The sequence below is a fragment of the Oenanthe melanoleuca genome, chromosome 17 (genome assembly GCF_029582105.1).
Source record: "Oenanthe melanoleuca isolate GR-GAL-2019-014 chromosome 17, OMel1.0, whole genome shotgun sequence".
Lineage (NCBI taxonomy): Eukaryota > Metazoa > Chordata > Aves > Passeriformes > Muscicapidae > Oenanthe > Oenanthe melanoleuca.
The window spans coordinates 9,376,538-9,391,957 of NC_079350.1; the positions used below are offsets into that span (position 1 = coordinate 9,376,538).

The 15,420-nt window shown below is 52.3% G+C and overlaps 1 protein-coding gene across 14 annotated transcripts in view; it reads right to left on the bottom strand.

Moving 5' to 3' along the window:
- EHMT1 (euchromatic histone lysine methyltransferase 1) overlaps positions 1 to 15,420 on the bottom strand; it is a 113,992-nt gene that overhangs the window by 26,839 nt on the left and 71,733 nt on the right. For 10 of the 14 annotated variants that reach the window (XM_056505124.1, XM_056505121.1, XM_056505129.1 and 7 more), the window contains 8 exons: positions 14,512 to 14,689; positions 13,091 to 13,227; positions 12,149 to 12,337; positions 11,045 to 11,125; positions 8,988 to 9,108; positions 7,229 to 7,360; positions 4,339 to 4,484; positions 1,458 to 1,601 (listed from right to left, as the gene is read on the bottom strand). In XM_056505124.1, coding sequence (XP_056361099.1) covers positions 1,458 to 1,601; positions 4,339 to 4,484; positions 7,229 to 7,360; positions 8,988 to 9,108; positions 11,045 to 11,125; positions 12,149 to 12,337; positions 13,091 to 13,227; positions 14,512 to 14,689 — 1,128 coding nt within the window. The remainder of the gene's footprint in view (positions 1 to 1,457; positions 1,602 to 4,338; positions 4,485 to 7,228; positions 7,361 to 8,987; positions 9,109 to 11,044; positions 11,126 to 12,148; positions 12,338 to 13,090; positions 13,228 to 14,511; positions 14,690 to 15,420) is intronic. The other 4 variants (XM_056505135.1, XM_056505134.1, XM_056505132.1 and 1 more) reach the window with 1 other exon arrangement.

Below are 15,420 nucleotides of genomic sequence, written 5' to 3' on the forward strand. Positions count from 1 at the left end.
TTTCCAGCTCTTCCCTCTAAGGCTTGAAGTTCCTGCTTCTGTCTCTAGAAGTGCCAGTGCACTGTAAGGACGCCCCCAAAACTGGAACAGAAAACTTCAGACCTGTGCTGAGCCAGCATTAAAACCACCTGAAACACAGCTGTGCACAAACCATTCAAGAAGCTGCAAGAATCTCTCATTGGCCCCACTGTAACCCAAATTATGTGGCTCTTCTGCCTAATTAACCCAAACAAGCTGACTGCTCATGCAACAAACTGGGCAATTCCTCTTCAAAGGATTTTCCCTTTCTAGCAAAGCTCCTGTAACTGCTGTGCAGGAGCCCAGAACTCCCTGCCTGTGGTGTCAGTGCTGCCTGAAGCCTTGCTGTGCTCTGGGCTGGGGATGGGTGGCACAGACAAACACTCCAGGTTCACCTCTGTGCACCAGCACTGAGAGATGGAAGAGAGTGCAAGGAAAGGCCAGTCAAACCCCCCCTTCTCCTGGATTCAGTCCTCCCAAGAAGTCTAATTAACTCTATTTCAGCTTTGCAAAATGCCTTGAAGGATTTTGAGGATTTTGTCTTCTAAATGATCTTTGAATCATTTAGCAAGAAAACCCAGGATGGCTCCATTTACTACAATAATGTTTGAGATTACTGCAGCATCTTTCCTTCACTCATCTTGAAAAACACCAGCATCACACAATTAAGCCTCATCATCACTCTGTGAGGCCTCAGTTGGTGCCTTTCAGCTTTATCCACAGGGAAAGCAGGACACTGACCACTAAAGGACTGCACCAAGTCCCTGAAAAGCCTCGGTGGCAGAAGTGGAAGAAGCAGCAGGAGATCACAGAGTGGTTTGAGTTGGGAGGGACCTTAAATCTCATCTGGTTCTACCCCCCTGCCATGGGCAGGGACACCTTCCACTGTCCCAGGCTGCTCCAAACCCCAATGTCCAACCTTGGACACTGCCAGGGATCCAGGGGCAGCCACAGCTGCTGTGGGCACCCTGTGCCAGGGCTGCCCACCCTCACAGGGAAGAATTTCCTCCCAACATTTCCTAATATCTAACCTCATTGAGATCTCCAACACTGCCTTGGTCCAGTGCCATCACCCAGGTTCCCCATCCTGAGGGCACACAGAGGTGGGGGCACAGATTCATTTCCAAACCAAGCTAAGACATTTTTTGGATGTGATTGATCTGTACACAGAAAGAAAAACAACAAACCCTTGTTCCAAAGAAATTCCGAAGGCAAGACTTCCAGCATGTGAAATCCCTTTGGGGGTCTCCAGGAAGATAAAGGTGATGATTTCAGCTACCCTCACACACATTCCTATTGAAAACACCTCCTGATGTGCTGTGGAACGAGGTGGGGCTGATGCCAGGAAGTCAGGAAACCCCTTTAGGGACCATCTCCACCTTCAGCTTCCAGCTGTTGCAACAGGTACCCCCTTCCCTAGATTGAGAGCAGGGACTTACTGCAGTGCAAAAGTATCCACAGCCAGGGCAACACTGGTGTTTCACCATCCTCCCTCTATGGTCCTCACACAGCACCAAAAGCTGGACTTTGTTAGACGGGCGCATCAGTTCATACTTAACCACACTGTTTGTGCATCGGCCCAGCTGGAACAGGAGAAATTAAAGGAAATGAAATTACTGCAGACCACAACACTCCCTGTGCTTGTGCAGAGGAAGGTTTTGCACACTGCCTCGAGGAGCCCTGGCTTTTTCACAGGGGTTCAGCTGTGTGCCAGAGAGCATTAGCAGTGCAGCAGGAAGCTGGGAAAGCTGCTCTCAGGAAGAAATGCATCATTTACTAACTAACATGCATGTGCACCCCGAGTCAACAACAACACCATAACTGGAAATAGGCAACAGCCAAGCAGCAGAAGGGGCAGTCCCAGGGGCCTGACTCACATAACACACACTCTCCTCTTGCCAGGAAGAGCTGGTGGCAGTGACCAAGAGAACGAGACCATACACACTAAATCTTGTTACTGCTCAAAACTCCGACTCACAGGAAGATAAAGGAGAAAATAATTGTTCCTCATTGCCAGGGAAGTTATCTGTACTGCTTCCAGCACTGGCCCCTGCCCAGACCACAGGGTGAAGAGCCAGGCTTTCATGAGAGCTCAGCTAAAATCATGTTTGGAGCAGCTTTTCCAAAGGATTTCACCAATCTACAGCTCTGGGCTTAAAAATCAGACAATCACAGAATCGTGGGATGGGTTGGGTTGGAGGGACCTTAAAGCTCATCCAGTGCCACCCCTGCCATGGCAGGGACACCTCCACTGTCCCAGGCTGCTCCAAGTGTCCAGCCTGGCCTTGGGACCCAGGGGCAGCCACAGCTGCTCTGGGCACCCTGTGCCTGCCACTCTCCCAGAAAACAATTCCTTCCCAATCTCTACCTGTCCTCCTCCATCCTAAAGCCTTCCCCCTTTTCCTCTCACTCCATGCCTTCTCATGCCCCACCCTGCCCTGTTACTGGCAGCAGGTTCCTCAGTTGGGGTTCCCTGTTCCCAGCCAGTGTTCCTTGCTCTGCTGCACCAGAGGGATCAGCATCTCCTACAGCCACCACACTGTCCCAGCCCAGTCACCTCCCAGCATGGTGGTGACATGAACCCACAACACTCTTTGGGTTCTGTTTCAAGTTCCCCTTGATAATAATCCTGCTTTCCCCAAACGGTTGGCAAAGGAGATTTATAAACTAGGAATATAAAGGTGAAAAGCTGCTCCAAGGAAGAGTCCCTTGGAGGAAAGGTGGAGAATTTATTGTCCTCATGACAGAGTCAGTCAGGCACTCAGTGCCACAGACTGTCCCTCTGCTCCAGCCAAGGATTTGCTGCTTTTTCTCAACAGAACTAAACATTCTCTCTAATTTTTTTCAATTCCACTCCTGTAGAAGCAACATCCATGTGGGAAAAGAGAATGGATTTTAACCTAGCTCACCATTCACCCCAGCATCTCCAATTCAGCTTTCCCAAATTCCAGCTGCAAAGACTCCCTGTGGTTGGACACCTTGGCCAGACTGATCCCTGTCACCACCCCAACCCCAGGGGCTGCAGGGGTGGCACAAGGGGACCATGGATCTTCTCCTGAGGAGGAATTTTACTGAGCTGAGGAAATCCCACTGACATGTGGAAAGCTGCATTACCCATGTGAGGAAGACCCTGCACTGTTATGCCACACTTTATTATTTGTTAGAAACTCTAAAATAAGTTCAACATGATTAATTGCTATTTTCCAACCATTAGAGAGTGCAGCAGGGTGCTCATAACTATTTATAACACTCTCCAAGGACATGACAGTCTGGAGAAGCCACTATTCACACCTATAATATTCCTCTAACATCTCTGAGTCACTTATCCCATTATTAAAAAGAATCTAACAAAAAGCATGGCCTTTGCTATTCCTCCCTGTGATTTATCCAGGGACAGAACTGTCAACCCATCATAGCCAGGAGCAGGAATTCTTTCAAACACCTTGTGTTTGTTTAGAAACCCTGGGGTCCCTCCTCTCTCTGATGAGCCTCCCAGGAAATCTTCTTTTTAATGAATCAATTTTGGCATTCTTTGGAAACTCCTCTCTCTACAGGTACCAGCAGTTACTAACAGAAGCAGAGCTGGTCTACAAACCTGATTTGTCCCTCCATCCACCCTTCTCCTGGGACCCTAGAGGAGAACTAGGGATATTCTCACTCCTTGTGCTGCCACCAGTGCTGTAGTGAGGCTGAAGCTGAAAAGAAACCCAAGTGCCTCCCAGCAAAAGGAGAATCCACCAAGAGCATTCCTGCCCTGCAGTTCTCACTTTCCAGATTTTGGAATGGAGTCACTTCTGCCACTTCCTTCCAGACTTCTGGAGCCAGCAAAGCCAACCAGCCCAGCCCAAAGGCAAGGAGTGCAATCCCTGTCAGGCACTCAGACCTGGGGCTGCACAGCTGCTTGGGACAGAAAGAGAGGAGGAGAGAGGAAGGCTGGGGCAGCAGAGGCCATGCCAAGCTCCTGAACTCAACAGCTGGCCACAGAAAGCTTTGCAGCAGTTCCTTGGTTCCAAGCTCCAATCCTTCACTGGGTTTTCTCCCTCTGATGCAGGTTCCTGTATTTGAGCAGACCCAGCCACACAGCCAGGACAAGCCTGAGACCCACCCAGAGGCTCTCCCAGCACAGACACAGCCCCTGCTCCCTTCCCCGTGCTGTGACAGCACAGAGTGCTGGGGGAGGGGGACACCAGCCCTGCCATTCCTCACACCAGGGGTCCCCCAAGCCCTGAGTGACCCCCACGTGCTCCTGGCACAGCTTTTCACTCTCTGTGGCCTTGTCCTCAGCAGGGAAGGCTGTGGGAGCTGATGACAGGCTCCTACCTCGTTATCCACACTCTCTGTGGCCATGCACTGGTTGTTGGCTAGGGTGGTGATCTCTCTGCTTTTGGGGGTTTCCATCCGACAGCTACACAGGGGCACTTCCTGCAGACCATCCACCTCCATTGCTTCAGGGCCATTGGGCAGACCTGGGCACAGAAAAACACTGAATGAACTCCAGTTCTCTGCCAGGAGAAAGCATTCAGTCCATCACCACCAGCCATGTCCTGTGACATCTTCCCATTCCACCTCCTGAAATGCTCCCCAGGCTTTAGCACCACCCTGTAAAAGAGACCCCCTTACACCAGGCTGGAGCTTGCCAAAGCCTCCTGTACTTTTCCAAGTCCAGCCACACTCAGCTGACTGTGCTGAAATCAAGAGTGATAAGCTAAGATCAGTTTGTACTGAGGAAACCTCCAAAAGGCAAAGCAATGAGGGGAAGTTTTAATCAGCCCCTCTCCCCTCCCCACAACACTGGGCTCTGGCACCAAGAAATTTATAGGAAACCACCCAGAACTGGAAATTTGAATAGGCAGTGTAGTGATTAATAGAGATGATCAGGAAAGACAAACTCCTATTTGCAAAGGCTTATTACACAGATGGGAAAACCAAATTCCTGGGACTGTTTGGTGTCAGCCAACCAAGAATTATTTATTTTGGAAAGAGAACAAACCAGGAAAAAGAAAGCAGCAAGATGCACCAATGTTCTTGCCTTTTCCTCATCTCCTCTCAGACATTGAACATTTACAAACCTATGGAAAGGTGGATGAGGCTTTTGAGGGGGGTCAGTGTGGGAATATTCCTGTGGTTCCTCTGGATTGAAATGATCACTGGGTTACCCAAACACAGGCCCAGTGACAAGGGGGTTGATTCTAGTCCTCCCCTCCTCCTCCAGTCCTGCACCAAACCACCTCTGCAATGTTTGGAACACAGAAGCCTTTGGGCTGGTTAACCCTGAGCCATCCCAAGCTTTCCCTACCACTGCTGCAGGATTGACTCTCACTGAGAAGGAAGCTTGCTGCTCTTTTGAATGGGAATAGAAAGTTATCTTGCTGTGAGGTTTTGCAGATTTAACTTCAGCCCTCCTCAGCTGGCCTGGCAATGGCAGCCTGCCCCCAGAGCCCCCTGCCCATGGCCCTGACCCTGCCAGCCAAGCACAAGCTGCTTTCATCCCATCAGGAATTCCTTGAGCCAACAAGTTGCAAGGCCAAGCCTTGCAAAGGGATATTTCAGGACATACAAGGCCAGGGAAAGTCCTCGCTGTTTTCTTGTAAAATCCTGTCAAGATCTTAAAGGTTTAAGAGTTTTCTCTGGGAGCAGAAATCACAAAGCTCATTCCTCTCCTTCCAAGCTGTCACTTCCCTAATCTGTTTGACATCCAGAGGCTCTGGTGAAAGCATCCCTCATCCCCCCTGACCCTCCCTTGGTGGGGAAAGCTCCCACCCTCTCTTTGATGTGCCTCTATCAAAGGAGCCAGACAAGCCTTGAGGGAGCAGTGGGACAGACAGGCAGATGCAGCCAGGGGATGCTGGATTTAGGAGAGTTCAGCACTGGGAGCAGCAGCACCAGGCCCTGCTCTTGCCAGGGCTGAGGGAGCCATTCCTGAGGGGCAGTGGCAGCAGTTCTGGGGGATGCTGAATCAGCACATTTCAGGGACTGGAGGGGTCTGCACAGAGGGACAGGAGGGCTGGGGCTGCACCTTGGACCCTTGGTGAGAATATTCCAGAGCTAACGTGCCTGACTGGAACTGGGATCTCATCTACACCCTCAATCCATCCCAGCACCCTCCCTACCCTCACCCCCATCCCAAATCCATCCCCATTTCTATCCCACCCCATCCCCATCCCAGCCCCACACTTATCCTCATGCTCACCCCCAGCCCAGCCCCATTCCAATCTCCTCAACCCCATTCCCATTCCTGTTCCAGACCTATCCCTATCTTCATCCCAGCCAGTCCAATCCCCATCATCATCCTCGTTCCCATCCCAACCACATACCCATATATATCCCCAATCCCTAATCCCCATCCCCATCCCACCCCATCCCCGTTGCTCTGTGCGTTCTGTGGCCGCCAGGGGGCAGCTGGGAGCGCGCACAGCGCCACCCCCAGAACAAAGGGACCCCAAACCCGACCCTAAATCCAAACCTGACCCCGAACCTGACCCCAAACCTGACCCCAAACCTGACCCCAAACCTGACCCCAAACCTGACCCCAAACCTGATCCCAAACTTGACCCCAAACCTGATCCCAAACCCAAACCTGACCCCAAACCCAAAGCTGACCCCAAATCCAAACTTGACCCCAAACCTGATCCCAAACACGACCCTAAATCCAAACCCGACCCCAAACGTGACCCCAAATCCAAATCTGACCCAAACTTGACCCGACTCCAAAACTGACCTCAAATCCAAATCCAACCTCAAATCCAAACCTGACCCCCAAACATAGTCCTGATCCCAAACCTGACCCCAAACCTGATCCCAAACCTGACCCCAAACCTAACCCCAAACCCAGCCCCAATCCCAACCCAAAACCCCGACCCAAACCCAACCTCGACCCCAACCCAATCCTCAACTCAAACCCAGCCCCAGCCCCAGCCCCATCTCCAATCCCAGCCCCAGTCCATTCCCCAGCTCCATCCCCAGCCCCATCTCCAATCCCAGCCCCAGCCCCAATCCCAGCCCCAGCCCCAGCCCCATCTCCAATCCCAGCCCCAGCCCCAGCCCCAGCCCCAGCCCCATCTCCAATCCCAGCCCCAGCCCCAGCCCCATCTCCAATCCCAGCCCCAGCCCCAGCCCCATCTCCAATCCCAGCCCCAGCCCCAGCCCCATCTCCAATCCCAGCCCCAGTCCATTCCCCAGCTCCATCCCCAGCCCCAGCCCCAGCTCTCACCTCCTGCTGGTGAGGACAGGATTCCCTTCACCCGGAGATCCAGGGAATCCAGGGACACCTCCATGTACTCCATGCTGTTCTCCTGGCCAGGGACCTCCCTGCTGCCCAGAGAGGCTTTGTAGGCTTCAGCACCTGGATGGGAACAGGGCATTTACCCAGACCCCCAGCAGAGCCACCCAGGCTGGGCAGAGCTCCCAGAATGTGCCAACACCACATCTGGGCACTCACACTGAGCTTCCACCTCCACCCAGGCAGGCAACAAGAAAAGGGAATAAATGAGATGAGTTCTGCCTCTGCAAGGGCACAAGGAAGGGCTTGAGCATCCTCCTGCCCCCAGCCTGCACAGGGCTGGCCAGCAGAGCCCACAGGAGGGGGATGGGACAGGTGACATCCAGCTAGTGGGAGGGGAAACACAAAAAAGCCAAGTTGTGCCTCTAAGAGAACAGAGCTGCTGCTGGGAAGAGATTGTGGGAGTGCTCAGAGCCTGAGAGGGAACTGACAGAGCCTTCACACTCCCTTGGCTTCACCTTCTCCCCTGGTTGTTTCTGCCAGTCCAGCTTGGCCAGGAGAGCTTGGTTATACCAAAGGGGCAGAAAAACAGTCTGCATCTAAAATTAGGAGAATTTAGCAGAATTAGGAATTTGCTGTGGCAGGGACCAAGGGTCCCCATGGCATCCTGGGAGGAAGAGGAGGGAGCCAGGTGAGTGACAGAGCCCAGGCACAGAGCAGGGGCTGAAAAATGGTCAAGTCACTCAGAAGTACCAAAAAGCTGCTGATACAAAAATGATCTTTTTGCATTGAATTAGCAAACCCAGAAGAATAAAAATAAACCCTTTGGTGGCAGTGGATGGATGAAACCTTAGCAATGAGGCTGAAGGCACAGCTACACTGACCACACGTTGTCACCTTTCCCAAAGAACCAGCATCACACCCAGCCTGCACTCCTGCCTCTCCTCACCTCTCACCCCTCACCAGAGCTCACTGAAACCTTCCTTGGGGCTCAGTGACTCAGGACAAACAGAGGGACCCCCTGAACAACACCCACACTTGAGATGGGCTGAGGCAGCTCCTTCCAAACCTCGTGGTTCCTCCACAAGGAGCAAACAAACCCACACATTCCATGCAGCTACACAAAAGCAATGCAGCACCATTCCAGGGTGCTTCTGTCTTCTCCTTCTGCATCTAAACCTGCTCCCTTGAGCTCAGGGGACAGGAGTCCACATGGACATGGCACAGAATCCCAGACTGGTTTGGGCTGGGAGGGGCCTCAAATCCCATCCCATTCCCACCCCTGCCATGGCAGGGACACTCCCACTGTCCCCAGTGTCCAGCCTGGCCTTGGGCACTGCCAGGGATCCAGGGGCAGCCACAGCTGCTCTGGGCACCCTGTGCCAGCCCTGCCCACCCTCACAGGGAACAATTCCTCCTGAACAGATAACATCCATTTCCCATCTTTCAGTCTGAAGCCATTCCCTCTTGTCCTGTCACTATCTTCCCATATAAAACTCCTCTTCCTCCTTTTTGTAAGCCTCATGAGGCCTTTTCTTGGATACTCTAAAATAAAGGGATTAGTGAAGAAAATAGAATTCCTCCAGCATTCCAAGGCCAAAGCCACGTGTTCTGCTGTTCCAGTGACACCAGCAGGGGCACGTTCACAGCCTGGCTCATCACACAGCCCAGCCTCAGGAAGGAAAACTGAGCCCTGCAGGCCTGGGGGCCTCCCTGGGGTGGAATTAAGGAACAAAACCCCAATAATTACCGAGCACACTGCCTTGTTTCTTTTTATTCCTCCGCCTCCTCTTGCGGGTGGGTTTCAGCCATGGACTGTCTGTCTTCCCTTTCCTCTTCAGCAGCTTCTTCTTGACACTGGACTCTGAGCTCTGAGGAGGCAGAGAGGCCAGGTGCACATCAGGCATGGTGGCACCAGGTCCCTTTGAGCAGCAGCCTCACCCAGCTCCAGCTGTGTGAGAAGAACCAGGCTTTGAAACCAAGGGGTGCTAAGATGCCTTTATAGCACTGAAAAGGAAACTCAGGCCCACGTGTGGGTGGATTTCCTGTCAGTTCAGCAGGGCAGGCTGCACTTTCTCTTGCATGGAGGCCTCACACCACGCTCAAGAGCAGCACTGCAAGTGGGCAGGCACATGCACACTTCCAGCTTCTCCCAGAAAATTATTCTGGAATCACAGAATCACAGAATATCCTGAGCTGGAAGGGACCCACAAAGATCACCAGGTCCAGCTCCTGGTACTGCACAAACACTCCACCCTGTGCCTCAGAGGGTTGTCCCAACGCTTCTTGAACTCTGGCAGTTGGGTTTTCAAACTAAAATATTCATATTTCCCCACAAAAAACCACTTTGCACTTGAAGAGCCACCTGGCAGGGCTGGAGTGGACCCAGGGGAACTGAAGTGTACAGCAGCAGAGCAGCCCCCTCCCTGAGGCAGGCACAGGGCAGCACAGAGCAGTCATGCAGAAAATACTCAGCCACATGTATGAATCTCAACAGACCCTGGGTTTGGTTCAAACAGATTCACTTGTCTGGGGTGGGGCTTCAAAGTCAACATCAGAACAGGAATCAGGCACCCAACCCTGCCAGGGTTTAATGCATCAATCATAAAATTCATATTCAGACTGAAACTGTTGGCTCCTGTTGCTTACCCAGCTGCCAGCAAAGCCTTGGGAAAAGCTCCTGGTACCAGCACCAGCAGCTGGATCAGGCCCTGCTCTCCCAGTGAGGAGCTGAGCCCTGGCTCTCCAGGGTGTCTGTGCTGCCCCAAAACCCCTCAGTGAGTGCTCAGCACGTGGCTCAGCCCAGCTGCTGCTGGGAGAGAGGTTTGTGTGTGAGCCAGTCCTGGTGACTCAGCAGAGCTCAAACCTCTGTCCAGGATGTGGAGATGCCACCTGGGAGTTTGGATGCAAGTCCCAGCCCTTGGTGTGGGCTAACACTAGAGACTGGCCTCAGCTGCCCAGCACAGGACAGGCTGCACAGCCCTGCTCCTCCCACTCCTGGGGGGTCAGAGCACAGGGACAGGACCCTGCAGAGCTTCAGCCATTCACTCGAGCTGTTTTGTGTGCATGAGTCTATCTTCAGCTCAAAACACCAAGGTGACTGAAGAGTTGGGGTGCCTTAAATGCTGGCTCCTCAACTTGAGAGGCTGTGGAGAAACAGTTTTTAAGGAAAAGGGGAGGGAGGTGCACAGAGACAATCAACGAAAAATTTAAATTAAAAAATCATCAGGTTCTCTTCACCAACCGTCTAAAAATAAAAAGTAGAAATCCCCAGCAGCTGCTGAAAGTCTTGACCTGCTGCTGTTCGACCAAGATCCCAGGGAGAGTGTCTGTCTGTCTGTCTGTCTGTCTGAGTGCTGTTTGTCTCCCTGTAAGAGCTGCTCATCAGGAACAGGGAATTCAGGCTGTGGATCTGGGAACAACCCCACCCCAGCAGAACTCCAGCTTGGTGAGAAGCTTTGCTGGCTCCTAGCACGTGCCAACTGTGCATCTGAGGAACTCAAGCACCCTTAAACACCTCTGCTAACCTTCAAACCATCAAAAGCAGTCAACACCTTGCTGAAAACAACAAAAGCCCATTAGTTAGCATCAGAAAGCAATTAATTGTGCCAAGGATCAGGGTTAAGCACCTTGTGGAAAACAATACTCCGTGTGTGGGTGGTTTCAGAGAATGAGTTTTGTCAAGGAGACTGGAAACTGCACCGCTTTGGCTTTGCTCTCTCTCTCTCTTTCTGGCAGCAGTGCAAAGGGGAAAAATTATTGTCAACAGGCCACGGGCTGAAAAACACATTTAGCAGCCCAGCTTACCAAGTCAGACTCGTCTCCATCCTCCTCCTCCTCCCCAGATTCCACAGACTCTTGTTCTTCCTCAGACTCACCGTCATCGATCTGCAGCCACCATTGGCCCAAGAACAGAAGGGGTCAGTCAGGTCGGGTGTCCCACAGCAGAGCATCCCCCACCCTGATGGACCCAGCAGAGCATCCCCCACCCTGATGGACCCAGCAGAGCATCCCCAGCACCCTGATGGACCCAGCAGAGATCCCCCATCTGATGGACCCAGCAGGGCATCCCCCACCCTGATGGACCCAGCAGAGCATCCCCCCCACCCTGATGGACCCAGCAGGGCATCCCCCACCCTGATGGACCCAGCAGAGCATCCCCCAACACCCTGATGGACCCAGCAGAGCATCCTTCACCACCCTGATGGACCCAGCAGAGCATCCCCCAACACCCTGATGGACCCAGCAGAGCATCCCCCACCCTGATGGACCCAGCAGAGCATCCCCCACCCTGATGGACCCAGCAGAGCATCCCCCACCCTGATGGACCCAGCAGAGCATCCCCCACCTGATGGACCCAGCAGAGCATCCTTCACCACCCTGGGGCATCCCCCCCCATCCTGCTGTGCCCCACACACATCAGAGCATTCCCCAGCCTCAATCTGCACATGCACTGAGCTCAGTGAGCTCAAATCACATCATGGAACATGGGGATGGCAGAAGGAGAAAAATAATAAAAAAAATCCAACTAAATTTCAACTCCTTTGATAACCCCAAACCAGGCTCATGCCTGTACTGTGTATCAAAATTTGGGGAAAAAAAGCAGCTAGATTATTTTAGTGCAAGACTGGGAAGATGTCTCCTGTTGGTTCAGGGAACCCCAGAACTAGACATGGTGGGGGTTCTGCAGAGTGGATCCCAGAACTGTGTAGGGCTGGAACTGGGGGGGAGGTGGGGAGACCCTCACAGGTGCAGTGGGAAGCAGGAAATGGTCACCAAAGTGCCTCTCTGCCATTGCTGATCCTTCTGCCATCTTGCAGGTGAAAAAACCCCAGAAATTGCTTCACTGCATGCCCTGCTCTCCCTGGCACCCCAGCAGTGCCCATCCTGCTCCTCAGGCCCAGGAATCACCTTCCTGGTGTTGTCTGCATCAGACACACTGTCCTTGGAGGTCCTGTTGTCATCCACAGGGAACACAGCTGCCTGATCTGCTCCATGATCATCCTCCTCTTCCAACTCATCTGAGTCCTCCTCCTCAGAGTCCACATCAATGCTTTCCCCGTTCACGTGGGGGCTGCCATCCCCCAGCTCCTTGTCACTCTGCAAGGCACAAAGACAACATCAGTTCTGGGGCAGAGCAGCTGCATCCATCCCAGATTCTCCTCTGAGCTGGCTCTGTGTCCCTCCAGGGCTCTGCCATGTGTCACCTCACCCTGCTGGACCTGGGGAGCACAAGGAGTCATTCCAGACTCACAGGGTGTTCAGGGAGAACCCCATTCCAACATGGAGGGGCAGCTCCACCAGGGATGCAGGAAGGTCTCTAGGGAATGGAAAGTTACATCACACTGGGATTTTCATATCACTTCTTGAAATCTTAGCACTGTTCTCCTTGACTTCTAGGACCAAAACTTCAGGTCACAGCAAAAGCAGAATTTAATCAGGAGTGAGTCCATGTCTGAACTTTTATAAGCAATCAAGTGTTTTTCTTGTGTTTTCCAAGTGTTTTTCCGTAGAGCCTCAAGCAGCAACACGAGACCTTGAGGACTAAAACAAAAAGGGGCATGTTTGAAATCTCTCCAGCTGCCCAGGATTCACAGGACAGAAGGGGAACATTCACTGGAAAAAGTTTGTTTAGGAGCTGGGATCTGAGCAGCCACTCTGGAACAGTCATTCCCAAAGCAGCAAGGCTGCCCTGGGCAGGAAGCTGCTGCCAGAGGAAGATGGAGACTCAGAAGGGAAGATGTTGATCCCAACAAGCCAGCACATCCCTGCACCTCCCCATGGGTTTGGTGTCCAAAAATGGGACATGTAAGTGACAACAAACACGTGCAGTGGGCTCAGTGCTGCCCTTACCTTGGCACCCACAGAGGAATGAGTTATGCTCTTAAACATCTCTATCATTGTTCTCTGTTTTAACACTTTGGTCTTTTTCTTGGGAACCAGGCTATAGGTTCCCATTCTCCGCTTTTTCTTCCGAGATACTGCAGCAGCTGGAAGAGAGAAGCAGAAGGAAGCCAAAGTTTGCTCAGGAATGAAAAGAAGGGACAGAGAGTAGGGGCTGCACTGGAGAGGGACAAGACAAGGGGGAATGGCTCCCACTGCCAGAGGGCAGGGCTGGATGGGATTTTGGCAGGAATTGTTCCCTGGCAGGGTGGGCAGGGCTGGCACAGGGTGCCCAGAGCAGCTGTGGCTGCCCCTGGATCCCTGGCAGTGCCCAAGGCCAGGCTGGACACTGGGGACAGTGGGAGTGTCCCTGCCATGGGATGGGATGGGGTGGGATCTGGAAGGTCCCTCCCAACCCAAACCTTCTGTGATTCTCTGAAATCACACCTGAGGGCACGACCTGAGAAAACTTCCCACTCCAAGTGATTTCTTTGATGATGACACACAGGGATGTGCAGACACAGACAGCTTCCTGCCAGGGCTGCAGAGCTCCCCAAACTCTGAGGGCCCCCTGCACACTCCTTCTGCCCCTCCAGCAGCACACACAGCACCAAATCCTTAAACCATCCTGCATCTGGCAGTGCTGCTGCTGTTGTAGGAGGCTGAGTGGAATCCAATTGCTCAAATTGAGACTGCAAGGCCAACAATACCAACTGACAATGGAAACAACCTGACAATAACTGAAGAACACACAGGGAGAAGGCACCTTCCATAAACAGCTGTTTGCCATCTAACCTCATTTCACACCTACTGTGGAAGTCTGTTTGATTTCTTTCACTCCTTTGATTGGGTCTTAATTTGTTAAGTCTCCCTCTTGGCCTTCTAATCACAGCAGACATCACACTCCCTGCCTGCTGCTGCCTTTGGTGACTGCACAGCAGAAGGATGCTTGGTGCAAGCTCTTTTAGGAACAGCCAGCTCCAGCACCACTGTTATTGTCTGCACTTGCACAGCCTGTTCCTTGGAAGCATTTCTTCATCTTCCATGGTAATGAAATTCCACCAGAATTTATGAAAAGACCGCTAAAAAATTCTGTGAAGCCAATTAATTTTATTTATAAGGCTGTAATTCTTGGTAAGCAGCTGTGGAGATATTCAAAGCCATACAGAACTGACAGAAACCTCTTCAGAACATCCCAGAGGAAAAAGGGATCAAAGTGTCCCCTGTAAGAAAAGCTTTTAGCAGAGGCAAGGAAGAGAACCCTGGAGGAGACTGAGTGGCAAAAAGGTTTTAATCCTTGTTAATCTCTTCATCTCCCTCTCAGCCCCACACAAGGTTTGGGAGGTGGGAGCTGTTCAGGATTCCAGCATTCCAAACAAAGAAATTTTTACCTGTCTGTGCCTTGGTGGTGGCCACATAGCTCTGGTTCTGAGGTAGTGACTGGTGAAGGCCCGGGAGAGAGGGCAAGGACAAGGGCTTCACAAAGTCCAGCATGTTCTCAAACTCCTTCTCCTTGGATTCCTTCTGATCTCTGCTGTCTCTCCCATCTTTGGGGTCTTTACTTACATGCTGGAAAACAAAAGGCAGTTAAATTGAGTTTCTGCACTGAATAAGTAATTTAAAAAAATTAGGGAATTGATTTAATTCTATTCTCTTGACCAGAATCACTATTATCTGAAGGCAGGAGCACACTCCAGCAGGAGCACACAGCCCCTCCTCCAGCACATCAGGGAACTTTGCCTAAACCCTCCCAGCCTGGCTGGGGTGACCTTCCCTGGGGCTGAAGGCTGTGCAGGTGACACAGACCTGCAGAGGCCTTGGCAAGGACAGACCCTGCTCCCCACAGCTCTGCAGAGAGGAACCAACCCCAGCAAAGCACTCCCTGAGCGTGGCTGCCACAGCAAGCACTGTGCAGGGCTGTTCCAGAGGAGCAGGCAGCAGAGGAAAGGGATCTTCCCTCCTGGACAGCAACTGGCACCACTGAGCCTCAGCAAAGCTCCCCTCCATCCCAGCACACAACAAACAAACAGAGCAGCTCCTTCCCTGCCACTGAGCTGCATCCACAGAGAGCTGTCCCAGCTCCCCTAGCCCACACACTCCCACTCCAGCTGCTGCTGTGCCAGCCCCAGGCAGGCTCCAGGCTCCTACTGCAAACCAAGGGGATTTTGTTGTTGCTCCTGCAGCCCCTCCCAGGCACTCACACCTGCTCTGATTTGAGCTTGTACCCAATACAAAGTCAAATCCTGCACCTCTGGTTATGAAAGAAGGGTCTCTACAGCTCCACAGAGAATTATTTAGGT